Source organism: Mixophyes fleayi, chromosome 12 (genome assembly GCF_038048845.1).
Source record: "Mixophyes fleayi isolate aMixFle1 chromosome 12, aMixFle1.hap1, whole genome shotgun sequence".
NCBI classification, from domain to species: domain Eukaryota; kingdom Metazoa; phylum Chordata; class Amphibia; order Anura; family Limnodynastidae; genus Mixophyes; species Mixophyes fleayi.
This window is the reverse complement of record NC_134413.1, coordinates 34924487-34939783: the sequence shown is the minus strand read 5'-3', so window position 1 is coordinate 34939783 and position 15297 is coordinate 34924487. Positions and strand designations below refer to the sequence as shown.

The following is a 15297-nucleotide window of genomic DNA, read 5'->3' as shown; positions in this document are numbered from 1 at the left end:
TCGAGTTTTGCCCCCCGGGCTAAAATTTGCCAGCTCTCCCCTGACTACCGGGAAGATGCGCGCCCGTCATGTTCTGAGGAACATCGTGGCCAATTGAATCTGCCCCTATGCATATAAAGTGATTTCTGACATCATTGCTTATAATAGTTGCGTTCTGATGTCATTGCTTCGGTTCACTTTTCTATAATAAGGAATAATGCATCCTATACTGTAAATTACTAGGCTAATTAAAAGCCACCTTAGATTTCCCTGACCTGGATAGAAGCAGCTGCTCTGTGGCTTAGCGCCTATTTATGGTCACGTAACTCCTCACTGACATTATGAGAAATCAGTAAATTAAAGGGAATGATGGGGAGGACAATACTGTATCTGATTAACGATAATACATGAATTTCTCACATCAGTGCTGTACCAGTATTTATAAGAACAGGACTGCATATATGTTACAATTCTGCCCTGCCCAGGACAAGTACTATTGAAAATAAACATTTCATACAATGTAAATTATGCAGGGCAACAACTTGCCCCCAGGCTTTGCGTTGGATAAACCTGACTTACATGTGAATGCTGTCTTGTTGTCTCTTACAGGAACTAAAAAAATGTTTTTCAGTTTCATTTAAAATTTACAAAATTTCCCCCCAGCACACTGCTATAGTCAGCAAAAGACCTGACAATTCTACTGTAGATAAAAATGCAATAATCTTAGTTACACACATTTGCAAATGTATGTTAAAGCCACCCACCACTCCAAGGCGCTTTTGCTAGTAGGGTGGTCCTAACTCCAAACAGTGAGAGTCCCATATATTTGGGCCATACACATGTGTTTTTAAATTGAGAGCTAACTTACCAAAGAAGTACCCCAGAAGCTTCCACACAGCAAATCAGCGCCAGTACCCCCTCTCAGCTACTGACACCAACATGCCTCTCAGACAAATACAGTGAAAGCTTCTCAATCAATTTATAGGCTATAGCAGGTGCTTGAAAGGGTGGGGTTATCCTAAAAAGAACAAACACACAAATTTGTATTTGTCTGAGAGGCATGTTGGTGTCAGTAGCTGAGAGGGGGTACTGGCACTGAATTGCTGTTTGAAGGCTTCTGGGGTACCTCTTTGGTAAGTTAGCTCTCAATTTAAAAACACATATGTATGGCCCAAATATATGGGACTCTCACTGTTTAGAGTTAGGACCACCCTATTAGCAAAAGCGCCTGGAGTGGCGGGTGGCTTTAACATACATTTGCATATGTGTGCAACTAAGACTTTTGCATTTTTATCTACAAGAGAAATGGCAGGTCTGTTGCTGGCTATAGCAGTGTGCTGGGGGAAATTTTGTGTGTTTGGTCCTTTTAGGATAACCCCACCCTTTAAAGCACCTGCTATAGCTTATAAATTGATTGAGCAGCTTCCACTTCTGTATTCATTTAAAATGTGTCTACTTTTGTAACAGCTATATGTGTGTTCATAGACTCATAGCCTGTAGCTGCTGTACCCCCAGCAGTAGTACTGCGGTCACTGCATGCACCCACTGTTAGCACAGAGTATGTACAGTACTACTCAGAAGTGCAGACCAGGGGTCTTGTGATGAATAGACTGCTTTAAATGGCCACTCCAACGCAAAACTTTACTATGGACACAGCAATGTAATGTTCCAATCGTCTTCCTGTTATAGTGGAATCCAGCCCAGGCTGCCTTGCACTGGGATTGATTGAGGATTTGGGGAGGGGTGGGGGGGGGGGGGGGGGGGGGGTCACAATGCCCATTTTTTACCGATTTATTTTTTATTTTACGGAGTAGGAATGGCCATGCATGCCAAGGCACACCTCTGAACATCTCCACTCATTTATATCTGTACAGAAATCTTGCTCTGAAAAATTACATTTTCTGCACTGGTCCACAAACTCAGGAGCACTTTTACGTAAATTCACTAGAAATGCCTCTACTCCATCCAGCTACCCCTTCTGCAAAGTGCTGCTCCTCAGCGTGTCCATCATCCAGTGAGTATAAAGCGTTCTTCATAATCAATAGATTACTACTCTGAGGTCTGAGGAACGCAGGAACAATGCAGCATAGGGTTGTACCACCATTCCATGGATAAAGAATCAGAAGCTGTAAGTAGCCTATGGCTGACACAGAAGTTCTACAGAGTACAAAAAAACAAAAAAAAAAAAAACAACTTATATTGCCGCATTTTATTACTATCCATTGCGTGACATTTGTTATTATTAATTTGATGGTGGATTGCTGTTTTTACACTATGTGGATGGTCCAACTCTTTAAGAGAAGGAACGTATTAATACTAATTTTCATTTTTCTGTTATCTATTCTATTATTGCTGTATGTTACAACTATTTTTTATAATATTTTTTTTTAAAAATCTGGAACAGCAACTACCCTCAGGTTTACAAATTAGACAAGCCATTTATGATACTATTTAACATGCACACAACATGATGTGATACCCATATATTAGGTTGTGATAAATTGTACAATGTATTGTATACAGAACATTTGCACATTTTAAGATGAAAACACACTAACCAAAATATTCCTGCCTCTCCTTAGCGAGCTGCAAACCCTGGGCCTCTAGACTGCTGATCATAGCCTCTCCAAGCTGGGCATTCTGCCAGGTACTGTGAGGTGAAGCAATAGAAGTATGCATTAGTACAATTAGAACTTTGTTTCTGTCTCTCCCCCACTCAAACGATGGAAGCTGCTTTCAGGCAAAGTATACAGCGGAGGAGATTTAATAATCAGTGATAAAGTAGGGGACATTTCCTCTAGTGTACGTCATTTTTTTTAGAACCTTATTTTATGCAGAGAAACAACAGAGCAGTCCAACTGAATGTTTATTTTTTGGAATACAGAAAACACAAATTTATATATTTATTATATACAGGGTGATTCAAAAGTCGCAGTACACCCTTTTATTTCAAAAACTCTACAGGAAATTGGGAAACCTGAATACTCCAGTAAGGTATGGGTGACGTGGTCTATCATTTACGGTATGTACCAAACATGGGCGCCATCTTGAAATCGGCCAATCGGCCCAATTCCTGTAGAGTTTTTGAAATAAAAGGGTGTACTGCGACTTTTGAATCACCCTGCGTGTGTGTGTGTGTATATATATATATATATATATATATATATATATATATATACACACATATATATATATATACATATATACATACACACAATTATACCATCATGGTAAAAATTATATGTGACAACTCTTTTGGGTGTTATATAATTTTCTTGCTGAAATAAAACACTTGTGGCGGTTCATAGTTTCAGAATCAATGGAATAATCATTTGCAGTGATAACATTAGAAAATCAACCAATTATTTCAATACAAATTGTTAAATCATATTCAGGTTAGCTTACAGATTGCCAAACATCACCACCAAAAGACAATGTGACAGTTGACAGTTTTTATAACTATATAAGTGTAAGGTTGTAAGACTGTTAAGAATCAAAGGAACAACTTTTTGGGAGTGAACAACGGGGTGAAGAGAAGGAGGACGGTGTTGGTGCAGGGGGTCAGGAGGAGGGGTGTTGGAAGATTATCTTATTAATTATTATTATTATTATATTATAAACTTGAATTTTATTTCATAGGTTTTCAGTAGAGATTTTATTCATTATAATATGTTGTTTCTTTAACTAAGGCTTAGTGGTTATCACTTCTGCCTCACAGCACTGTGGTCATGAGTTCGATTCCCAACCACGTGTCGAGTTTGTATGTTCTCCCCGTGTTTGCGTGGGTTTTCTCCGGATGCTCCGGTTTCCTCCCACACTCCAAAACCATACAGGTAGGTTAATTGGCTGCTATTAAAAAATTGCCCTTAGGGCTAGATTTACTAAGCTGCGGGTTTGAAAAAGTGGAGATGTTGCCTATAGCAACCAATCAGATTCTAGCTGTCATTTTGTAGAAGGTACTAAATAAATGAAAGCTAGAATCTGATTGGTTGCTATAGGCAACATCCCCACTATTTCAAACCCGCAGCTTAGTAAATCTAGCCCTTAGTGTCTCTCGGTCTGTGTGTGTGTTAAGGGATTGTAAGCTCCAACGAGTCAGGGACTGATGTAAATTAGTTCTCTGTACAGCGCTGCGTAATTAGTGGCGCTATATAAATAAATAGATGATGACAATGATATATAAAATAAAAACATTTTTTTTTATATGTTAGGTCAGCTGACTTTGTTAGGTGCTTAGACATCTGGACTATATTTTATAATACTTTTGGGGTGTATTTCTATAATGGTAAATGTATCTTTCATGATCTATTTGATCATTTACTAAGGCAAGTCAGTTATGAAAGTTGGGGTAGTCACTGGCCATCCATGTCCGGGCAATAATGACCTTGACCAGGGTGAACATATTGGTGACATATTGAATTGTACTTTTATTTAACAGAAGATCTAACATTTTTCCTTAATGGATAAAAGCTGGTAGGACATGTCCCTGTGATTCAGTTCTTTTCACTGTCTATGCATTTTGAGCTAATCCCGTTTGGCAGGATCCATACTCAGGAACACTGTTGTACTTACACTTTGCCAGATTCATGCAGCATTTCCAGCCACTGACTTTGCTCAGTTTCAGACTCTGCTGCCAGCAGTATGTTTCCCTGCAGGATGGAAAGAGAGCTGCAGTCCTATGAGGCAGTAATATACAGGGCTAAGTGTGGGAGCTGTCCTAGTGCAAGCCAGGGCCGGATTAACCATAGGGCTAACTGGGCTGCAGCCCAGGGGCCTATGGCATCCAGGGGGCCCTTGAAAGTGCTCAGCAGCAGTATTGATCGGTCGGGGGTGCCCCCGACGCGCTCAGTGCTGCTGAGCACTTTCACTGCGGTGCTTCTCCGGTGCGCTGTAGTCTCCTTACTGAGGAGATCTCGTGAGTCTCACTCTCACGAGATCTCCTCAGTAAAGAGCGTACAGCGCGCCGGAGAAGGCTCGGATCACGGCCCTCACGGGGGAATGGAGGCCCCCTTAGCCCAGGGGCCTCCATTCCCTTAATCCGCCCATGGTGCAAGCAGAACAATCATCCACATCTTGTTAAAGGGGAAGCATTGCTTGTCTATACTAAGTTCTATTGGCTATCCCATGGGCACCAGTCTTAAAAGCAGAACACACATGAAGAAGAGAAGATGAAAAGACCATCGTGAGACTGCAATCTCATAGAGCATACACAAAGAACACATGAGAATATTACATATACACTATTATAAATATAAGGAGTGGTACAATAAATGCTATACCCATTGATGGATTAGTAATTAGACTGGTTGTATAATTTCAAGGGGGACCAAGTTTACACTTCGTGCCTGTTCTCTGGATGCCCAGGCTCTTTTTGTGGTGTGCTGACTTATCTGGCAATTGTTTGATTGCTAACATGCATCTTTTGAACACCCTACTATCCTTCTAAAGAGACTAATAACCAGGTTATTTCACCCAGCCTCAATGGGGTTATTCTACACTTCTGCAGTGTTTACATGACAGAGAAAACACCTGAAACTTGTGTATACTTGGTGCAACTTAAAGAAATATGACTGTAGTCAAATGATTGCAACTGTCTTCAGAACTCTAACTTCACTAATATCAGTCTAATAGGAAACCACTATTCTTGGTATAAAAAAATCAAACTGTGCTAAATACATACATGGAAATCTTCATGTGAGATCTTAATGGCATAAGGCATGCTAGACTCTTCTTTAGCATCTACCCGGCAGCCACCAAGTGGTATCACTCCCTGGAGAAAGGCCATGAGAAGTTGAACATGAGAGGTTAGTTGCAGGCATTTAATGTGAAAAAATAATTATGTTTAACACGTTCATGTTTTGTGTGGTCCTCTGAAAATGTTTCATTTTTAGTACAGAAGGCTTGATTCTAATATGGAGTATTCTGGAACACAGAAAGCCTTCAAAAATGTGGGTCAGGGCATATCAATGTCCCTAATTCTGCTACCTGATTGTTTACCGGGTGGCTATACCTTTACAGGTGGCTATTTACTCTGATGCCAATATAAATAAAGACAAAACATACATAGCAAGTCAGAAAATGTCTAGTTATTTAATAGGACTGTGGATAATAATCATCCTTGCACAACTCCTGGTAACTGTAATCCTGATGTAAAGTGACATTTACTTAGTGATAAACAGATGTTATAAATCCATGTAAACATTATAACACCTACAGAATAAACTCAACATTTTATTTATATGTTAATTATAGCTGAAAGCTCAGAGTTATGCAAGTTATAGACAGAGATAAGTAATATTCAACACTGTAGCAGGACTAGAGCTCCCATGTTTAGATGACTGATAATCTTGGGAGTTGTAGTTAATCAAAAGCAGGAACTGGTATTTCTCAGTAACATGTATTGTGCTACAAATTCCAAAAAATTAAAAATTTCTCAACAACATTTTCAGATCTTAATGAAAAACAGTAAGAGGTAGAAATTGCAGATTGCGGATCTGTGCATATCTAGACAATTGTTCAAAGCTCACCTTGGGGTGTATATTAAAATATCTGTTGCTTTCAAAGTTTCTCCTTTCACTCTCTGCATAATAAAGTAAAAAGCTGTCCTTTATTATGAAGAATCTGCAAAGAGTAGAAAATTTGCATTACATTTTACTGATCCTGGCATGGGACTTTATTAATGATTATATATTATTTTATACTGCACACAATGATTAGATTCTGTTAGTAAGTGAGGTTTTGGGTTAGGATGGCAAATACTGTATCTAGTAACTTCTCTTACCTCCTGGACCATTTAGCTGATTGCCTTCCAAAGGGTCTTTTCCACAGCACCCCCTGCAGCTGAACCTTGGTTCGAATGTCCAAATTATCTGTGTCTGTCTGCTCCATGGACGGAGAGGGGGAAACAGAGCTTTGTTTGGAGGTGAACATCGTATTCCAGGCGTGGTCCTAACTGAGGCTGCCAGAGGACAGTCGGATGTTATGGCCTGTAGCGAGGGGGGAGATGATACAAGCAGAAATTAAAGGAGAGGGAAGTGAAGGGGAGGGAGGAATAAGAATTGTAAATAGAGGTACAGAGTAAAAGAACAGGAGGAACAGATGTAACAAAAGAAAAACAAAGGTTAGAAGCATAAGGCTGGTACTGCAAGAGACAAATCATTGGAATGAACTGGAGAGAGGAGAGCAGGGGATAGAGGAGAGTGATGGGAAGGTTCCTCTTTCAATCAATAGCTGCTCTGCTGAGTCAATACATGCCTCAGTAAATGAAAGTTCATGGCCATCTCTGATCATTTGTCTAATGACACATAAAGGCAGAAGCGAGCAGTCAGCTGGTCTTTGAAGCACTGTGGTTACTACATGCAAATTATCTGTTTGTTGCTGTCCAGACCTTCAGCATCCTTTCAGTTTTCCTCTTTGCATAGAATTCACTATGAAATACACTGCTTATGTCCTGTTCTCTCACCAAGGACCATTCCTAGCCCATAAATCTTGTAAAGCACCAGCCTTCAATCCTATCCTGAAATGTCTCTTTCGGGCTCTGTTATAAAGAAAGAGCAGCAATAACACAATACTCTACTCAACACTTGTGTAAAAAAAAGTTGGTGAATCTCCCTTCTGTAATCTGAGCTATTATTGCAACACATGAAGGTATTTTCCATTTCATTTCCTGTACATGTATTGTTTGCATAGGGACACAGTTTGCAGTAGGATTATAGCGTGTAAATAAAAATCAAGTTACATGGCAGTTTGGTTCCCTATCACACCCAAGAAATCTCGGGAGCAAAACCTTAAGTTTAATTTAAGGAAGAATCAACCAACCAACTACATGTTCTGTGTGAGATGCTAATTTTCACTCTTGACTGAATTATACCTCTCTAGTTTGCAGCAATGTTGTAGTCCTGCTTCTGTAGTGACTAAACTGTTGCTACTTGATATTTGTTGTAATGACAGATCCACAGGACAACCACTGGTATGTGGAAATAATGCCTAATTATCTACTCAATTATACCCAAAAAAGTATATGTGTAAAAAAAAGCTCTATATCTCTACTTGTCAGTATGAGTCAACCCTATTTGGCACGTAATGACTACTCTATTACTTTCTCACATTACAATGGTAACAAAGGAGGACAATAACGCCACTTTATCCTCTATTAACCACATCATTTCTTTGCTAAACCCAAACATAAATATTCATGTGAAAATGCTGGTGAATTATCTCCAGCCTTTGTCAGTATATCTAACACATCCAGATTTATTTGGTTTATCTCAAACGGATGCTGAAACTTTTGAAAACGGTTCTCAAACCAGTTTGTCACCTTTATGGAAACATATTATGCAAAATCACAGAAAATTCATGGATTTTTTGTGTGTTTGAAAGATTCAACACAGTTTGAGCTGATACAGCCTGTTGGAGAGGATTTGGATTTCAAGGAAAACATTTGCCATATTTTTAGTATGTGGGACTTGGATGGGAATTGGAGGGACTCACTTTGATTAAAAAAACAACAACTTTTGTTTAGTTAAGGTTAGTGGATGGGTGAAGTTGCCACCGATGGAACACACTGTCCGCAGCACATAGCAGCAGCAGCAGGGCCAGCAGATGAATTGACTCGTTCTGGTAGGAGCAGCCCTGATATTGCTGGGGTGCTAGTAGTTGCGTCTAGTGGGCTTACAGACTTTGTGGAAGAAATGTGAACATACTTTGGACATTTCTGAATTGATAGTAAAATGTCACTCCCAGTGATTGTTTTGCCTCTTTCGGCAACAAATGGGCAACATGATGTAGAGACAGATGTCTCAAGTATGTTGTGGTTTGACTTGAACCCCATGCTTTTGCTAGTAGTGAGGCACATGTTGTGAGTGACTTAGGTGATGGACTTGACTCCGTCCTCATTGACTTCAATTTCCACTCAGGTCATCACGGTCTGAGCCAGCAAGCAGCTCCGTTGTGTGGCAGTACTTCTGACTCCCAAGTGGCAGGGTGGCAACACAACTGGGAACTACTGGGAGGTAGGCATACCAACATGGAAGGCATGGTAGGGATGCTGTAAAATCATGCACTGGGTCTGAGTAGCGGAATCGCCACCTCCTTCTATGTGGCTGGGTGGCATCTGGGAACTACTGGGAGGTAGGCATACAAACATGCTAAGAAGACATGGTAGGGGTGCTGTAAAATTGTGCACTGGGTCCAAGTATGGAATATCCTCCTCCTTCTCCTCTGTGGCAGGGTGGCATCACATCTGGGAACTACTGGTAGGGAGGCATAGAAACGTGGTAAGAAGGTATGGTAAGGGTACTGGGTCTGAGTAGTGGAATCACCTCCTCCTCCTCTGTGCCTTGTAGTAGGAGTTTGAGGAGGATCCGCACATTTCCAAAGGTTATACATTACCAGAAATAATGCAAATTTTCCTTCGCAACCCTATGGGGTGTAAAGGAGAATCAGCCTTAGGGGCATATTCAATTAGGTGCCGGAATCTGGGATTTTCCTGCGCACCTCTATGGGCTGTGAGGAAAGACCTGTTCCTTCATTACCATTCCAGAGGCACTTTGCAGCAAATTGTGGGGAATTGAATTCCACCCAAAATAATATAATTAAGTAAAGGTGAAAGTGGTGATTAAAAAAAAGTAAATAATGATAAACTGAAAGTTACCTCCGCTTTACAATCAAGTTTACTACCACTATTAACTCGTTTATCAGCACATTTTCCTCCAATTTAGATTGACCTGCAAAACAAATTGTCCCAAATCACAAATGAACTATGTGTTTGATTAAGTTAATCAAACAAGCCCAGTTTAGTCGAATTTTCCAATTTGCTTGAACATTTTGACTAGCTCAAGTTGGTTTTGTCCTAAGTTGCAAAGGACGTGATAATAGTATTAAATCAAACACATTATGCACAAATAGACACTACCAGGTTTTGTCCTTTCTACAAATACTGAAAAACTATTAATTGGAAATCCATGCAATAAATTGTAGTACGTATTTAAGGTGCCGGTTACTAACCATACCCAAAATAAAAGGGGGGGTTTGCATCGTCTGACATCCACTTGTATTATAAAATGATTTGTATTAGCAGAATGTTAGACTGGTAGGTTCATCAGGTTCATAGTTCCACAATGCGATGGGTATAGAAATGGTTGGATAAATCACATCACCTGTTGCCCTAGACTGATATATCTAAATTAGCTACATAATTTCACACAAATATAGGAACTACTTAGATTAATAAGCTCAAGGAAGACTGTGCTTCTTCTCTCACATATTTTCAATCCTGCTTTCCTCCAAGGTACAGGGCACGAGAAGTGCCCACATTCCACGTTTGCCAAGGAAGCAGTTATTGAACATCACCTCTTGTTTTCAAGTAATATACAATTAACTGTCAATATATACATTAATTACCTGTCGATTATGGCTATACATGGAAAGCTACTTGTTGGAAGAGAAAATAAAAAATAATCACTCAAAGCCCTACCTACTATCACTTCTTGCCCTTCATTAATTAGAACTTTTTTTTTCTCCTACAATGCTGCTCTTCCGACCACCATTTAGGTCTTACAAATAACATCAGTGGGTCCCATTGATTCCAGCCGTTTTCTCTCCCCTTCAGTGCCATCTGTTACCCCCACAAAAACAGACTTCTAAGTCACATGATCTCTGCTTCCACCTGCCAGCTAGCCACAGATTTGAAACAATCCATCCCCTCGTCAATCCAATCTATTATTAATAGAACTTCGCATACTCATCACATGGAATACATACAGTCAAGTCCATAAATATTGAAACATCGACACAATTGTCATATTTTGGGCTCTATAGACCACCACAATGGATTTGAAATGAAACTAACAAGATGTGCTTTAACTGCAGACTTTCAGCTTTAATTTGAGGTTTCTATATGTGTGAGGTCTAGTCACTGGCCAGATATTCAAAGACCATATCATACAAGCTATGGAGTTTCAAAAATGCCTGTAGTGCACTGGTGTTGTGGGCGTCTCTTCTAAGGGGTGAGGGTGGAGGAGGAGATGGAGTGATCTACAATCAGGACTTGGACGATATTAAAGTCACCACTAATAATCAGCTCTCCCTAGCTTACAGGTGCTAGATGAAGTTTGTTGAAGAATTTATACTGAGCAGCATTGGAACCATAACGATTCACCAAGGTGCAGGGAAAGTTATTTAAAGAGCCTATGAGGATTAGGAACCTACCCTCCTTGTCCTTAAGGAACTCAAAAGGAAGGTGGCGTGCAAACAATCTATTCCAATTCTTTCTGCTTCTTCTGTGGCCAAAGTGTACAGTTTCTCAGCCAACAACATGGTTGCCTCTCTGTTCACAAAGTCAATCACCAGATCGTATACACTGAATGGAAGATCAGTGTGCTTTGTCATAGGGTTTAAACAGGGACTCCATAATGTCACACACCTGTTTGTGGATGTGAGGGAACCTCCTGTTGTGTACCAGGAGGAAATAATACTCTTTATTGATGGTGATTTTGGGACAGGAACTCAAACAAGTTCATCACTTTGATGTTCCTTCTCGTTTCCCCATGAGTGCTCCAATCACATGTACTGGTCACCTCTCCCGTGATCTCATTCACATCCAGTGGTCAGAGATATTTAAGATCACCATGGGGATGTAGAGAAACAGCCACACTCCTAGTAACATTGGGAAGAATGGCACCATCCATTTACATTCGAAGCCACAGCTGCCGCCATCTTGCTCCACCCTGCTCACCGCCTATGTTTTTATAATGTTTTACGAAGCGATCCTGCTCTTGTTACTATTTTCATACAATTTGCTGAGCTTCAATAAATTTTATAAAAAAAATTAGCAGGATGGAACATTAGGACCTCATTACATCAGAGACTATCCTATATTTCAATATATTAATAGTTGTGAAAGTGCAAATATTAATACACATGTCTGTCAAAAGTGCAATGAATATCCCAGTGAAAGAATAGGCTGAGGACCAATCTCTGCCTCCACCAAGCAATGCAGACACCTTTGAGGCTAGATAAGGCTCTATGGACCCCACGGTAACTGGAGAATGCCCTAGACCACAATCAGAAAGGCAATGCCCCCATCATAACACGCAAATACTGTCAGTGTCCATATTTCGAAAAGGTGCTGTTGAAGTCTGCAGGTGATTTGAAGTGCCGGATACACTGGCAGCATATTATACAGTCACTGGCTAAGGATCCAGGGCTGCCTCTGCAGCCCCCGCTGGACCAAGGGACAGGATAAGTACTCTTTACATTTATTACATACATATACATTTAAATGCACATTTACACCTAATATACCTATAGTCCCACTCCCGGTGCTGCAGCACCATCCCACTAAACATTTATATTTATTTATTGAAAAAACCAAAACCTCATCTATACATTTAACCCCGTATATGCTGCACTGCTGAGTGATACTCAGCCAGCGTTGCAGCGCACACGTTAACCTACATTTTCATAAAAGACATTTTTATTAATAATATTTCACGAGGCAGCTAGCGCCGGTGATTTAATCCCTCCTGGTGCTGAAGTCTATTTCAGGATGGCCACCGCAATCGTGCGGTGGACGGTACTCGGGGGACGCGGCGACACTTGCCCTAATCCAGAGCCCACATTTATTCAGTGTCTTTGTCGAGCAGTTCTTTTCAAAACTTACCCATCGCAAAGACTGCGCTCCAGACTGACCAATGCAAAACTGGAAAAGCAGTTGCAAGTAGCAACATCATCAATACCATGATCACACGCCTCACCAAAGAGACGCAGTTCCAGCCATCACATTAGGGGTAAGTTAATTAAATGCTTGACCAAACATAGAAGGCTAATTTTTAAAAGTTGATAATTTTCATGGTCTGCAAATGATGCTATAAATATCCAAATAGCCCTCAGCAGGCAAAAGGTTCCCCAGCCCTGCTCTAGACAGACAGAAGTACAATGGTACACACTTACAATAAGTTGTAAGTATGAGATTCTGCTCATACCGAGAGTGTTATTCATTCATAAATAAGGTGTTTCTACTGGGTAACATGAAGGTGGACAGGTAACAGAATGCTTTGATGCAGTTTAGGGATCAGCAGGAGTATGAATATTGCCTAAATTCTACACCTCAAACTGTTATATGTATATAATCAAGAATTAGACCAGAGGAGCTAAATAGGTACCACTTAGAGAAGAAAAAAGGACAAGAATGATATCTTTACAGTACAATAAAAGGTTTCAAAATGATTCAAGAAGGAAATGTATTCCAGTATATGTTCATGTCCCAATAAACGGGATAATCACTAAAAGTAGTGGTGGCCGAGGATTTGTTGTAATAAAACAGCAGATGCTTAAACGCAAACTATGCTTGACAAAACAAAAACTTTTTTTATACTATAAGAGGAATGTTTAAAGAATATAAGTGTTAGGAACTCCCAAGTCAGTACAGTGAAACTCAGGAACTACTCTGAAGGCCCGGTGTTCGCTGGAGCCCCTAGTGGTGGGGACAGACTGGGCTGCGGGCCGACCGAGGGTCGAGTAGCGTATACTGACTTAAAGGAGTTTCCCAGGAGTGATTGGTGGACTGTATATAAGAGAAATCCAAGGTCCAAAGGTCACAGGCACAGATGCAATATCCAAGGGCAAGCGAAGGGTCAAACTCACAGGCAAAGAAGCAAAATCTGAATTCCAGGCAAAAGGTCAAGGTCAGAAGAGAAGGGTCACAGGTCCAATAACAAGCAGGGGTCAAACACGGGTGGTCAAATCTAAGGTAGCAGGAACCTAAACGGATAGTACAAGCAGGCAGCAGGACTGAGGACAGAACGCTATAACCGGCAATGAGGCATCAGCCCTCATTGCCTTAAATGCAGCCCAGAGCCAATCACAAACAGAGCCACAGTTGCAGACTAATTGCCAGATACTAAAAGGCCAATCAGGGCTTAGCCCTGAATCTCACACCTGCAGGCTAAAGACTGCTAATTCAGCCACAGGCTGAATCTAACTATTAGCCCCTACTGCGCAGGCGCGCCTGGCTGCAGCGACGCTGCCCGGCCGTTGCCTTGGCAACGGTCGGGAGCTGGAAGGAAGTGACGTCCCGGTCGTCATAGCGACGGCCGGGACGCTGGGACTGACAGGATGCGAGCCGCGGCGGCTGCGAGTACCGCCGCGGCTCGTGACAATAAGCCCATTAAACTGCTGTTTTTATACAGACTTCCAGGTACAGTTTGCAAACCATTTACAATTTCTACATGATCACAAACTTGAAAGGACAACTGAATTTATTACATTGACATTAAGTACGGTTAGTACCAATGCCAAAAATTGCAGCACACTAAATTAATGTCTTGGCTTAGAAAGTAATATGAGCAAGTCACTGAACTGGAGAATTTGCCTTGGAAAAGTTAATTTATAAGCAGGTCAAACCCTGCGTTCTGTAGGTGTGTGATTTATGTTGGATTTCAGATACCAGTTTAAAACTTGCTGCTCTGGTACGCATACACTAATGCACACACAGATTATCTGTGGTTCCTGTTAATGTTCTTCAGTATTACATGCACTGCAAAGAACAAACTGTACTACCGTATAAATATATCTACAACCACTCCAGCCACTCTATCCTATTGCCTTCTTGAGAAGTTTATCCATTAATATAAATAATTTAATTAACCTTGAATAATATACAATATTGTTTTGTGAGCGATGTCCCTTCCATTACAATTCTAGCAATATCCAATAAAGGACAGACTTGTGTCCAACCAATCAGGGCTTTTAAACATAATGTTATTCCACAACAAGGTTAATGACGGTCATGTGCCCACCATAAAAGGATGATAATTAGTCATATTCATTGATATGTTGGTCACGTTTTGGGAGATTATCTAAATAAAAGAGAAAGACTTCCTGTCGGTAAACCTATTAAAAAAGGATGCTGCAAACAGCCTCTGAGTCTGAAATGGATGATGACTGAATCACTCAGTAAGAGTTAAATTGAAATACATTTATACATTCTTCTTTCCTACTAAAACAAACTTAGGGCTAGATTTACTAAGCTGCTGGTTTGAAAAAGTGCGGATGTTGCCTATAGCAACCAATCAGATTCTAGCTTTCATTTATTTAGTACCTTCTACAAAATGACAGCTAGAATCCGATTGGTTGCTATAGGCAACATCCCCACTTTTTCAAACCAGCAGCTTAGTAAATCTAGCCCTTCGCCTCTGCCTAAAGCTGGTGTGACCTGCTACTTTGGGGTGTTTTTTAAAGAATTGTTTGACTGTGGTAAAACCACTTTTTTAGATTTCTTCTTCTGAGCAAACTGACTCACCACATAATGTAAACAAT

General features: G+C 40.5%; 1 protein-coding gene across 2 annotated transcripts in view; it reads right to left on the bottom strand.

Moving 5' to 3' along the window:
- The window catches only part of PLEKHD1 (pleckstrin homology and coiled-coil domain containing D1), a 30768-nt gene extending 22989 nt beyond the window's left edge, over positions 1-7779 (bottom strand). Inside the window, exons 1-6 of one of the 2 annotated variants that reach the window (XM_075193320.1) lie at positions 7234-7779; positions 6761-6965; positions 6507-6600; positions 5660-5749; positions 4552-4628; positions 2538-2629 (exon numbers count right to left, since the gene is read on the bottom strand). In XM_075193320.1, the coding sequence (XP_075049421.1) occupies positions 2538-2629; positions 4552-4628; positions 5660-5749; positions 6507-6600; positions 6761-6909 (502 nt within the window). In that variant the 5' untranslated portion in view covers positions 6910-6965; positions 7234-7779. The remainder of the gene's footprint in view (positions 1-2537; positions 2630-4551; positions 4629-5659; positions 5750-6506; positions 6601-6760; positions 6966-7233) is intronic. The other variant, XM_075193319.1, reaches the window with a different exon arrangement.
- Between the last annotated feature and the right edge of the window lie 7518 nt (positions 7780-15297).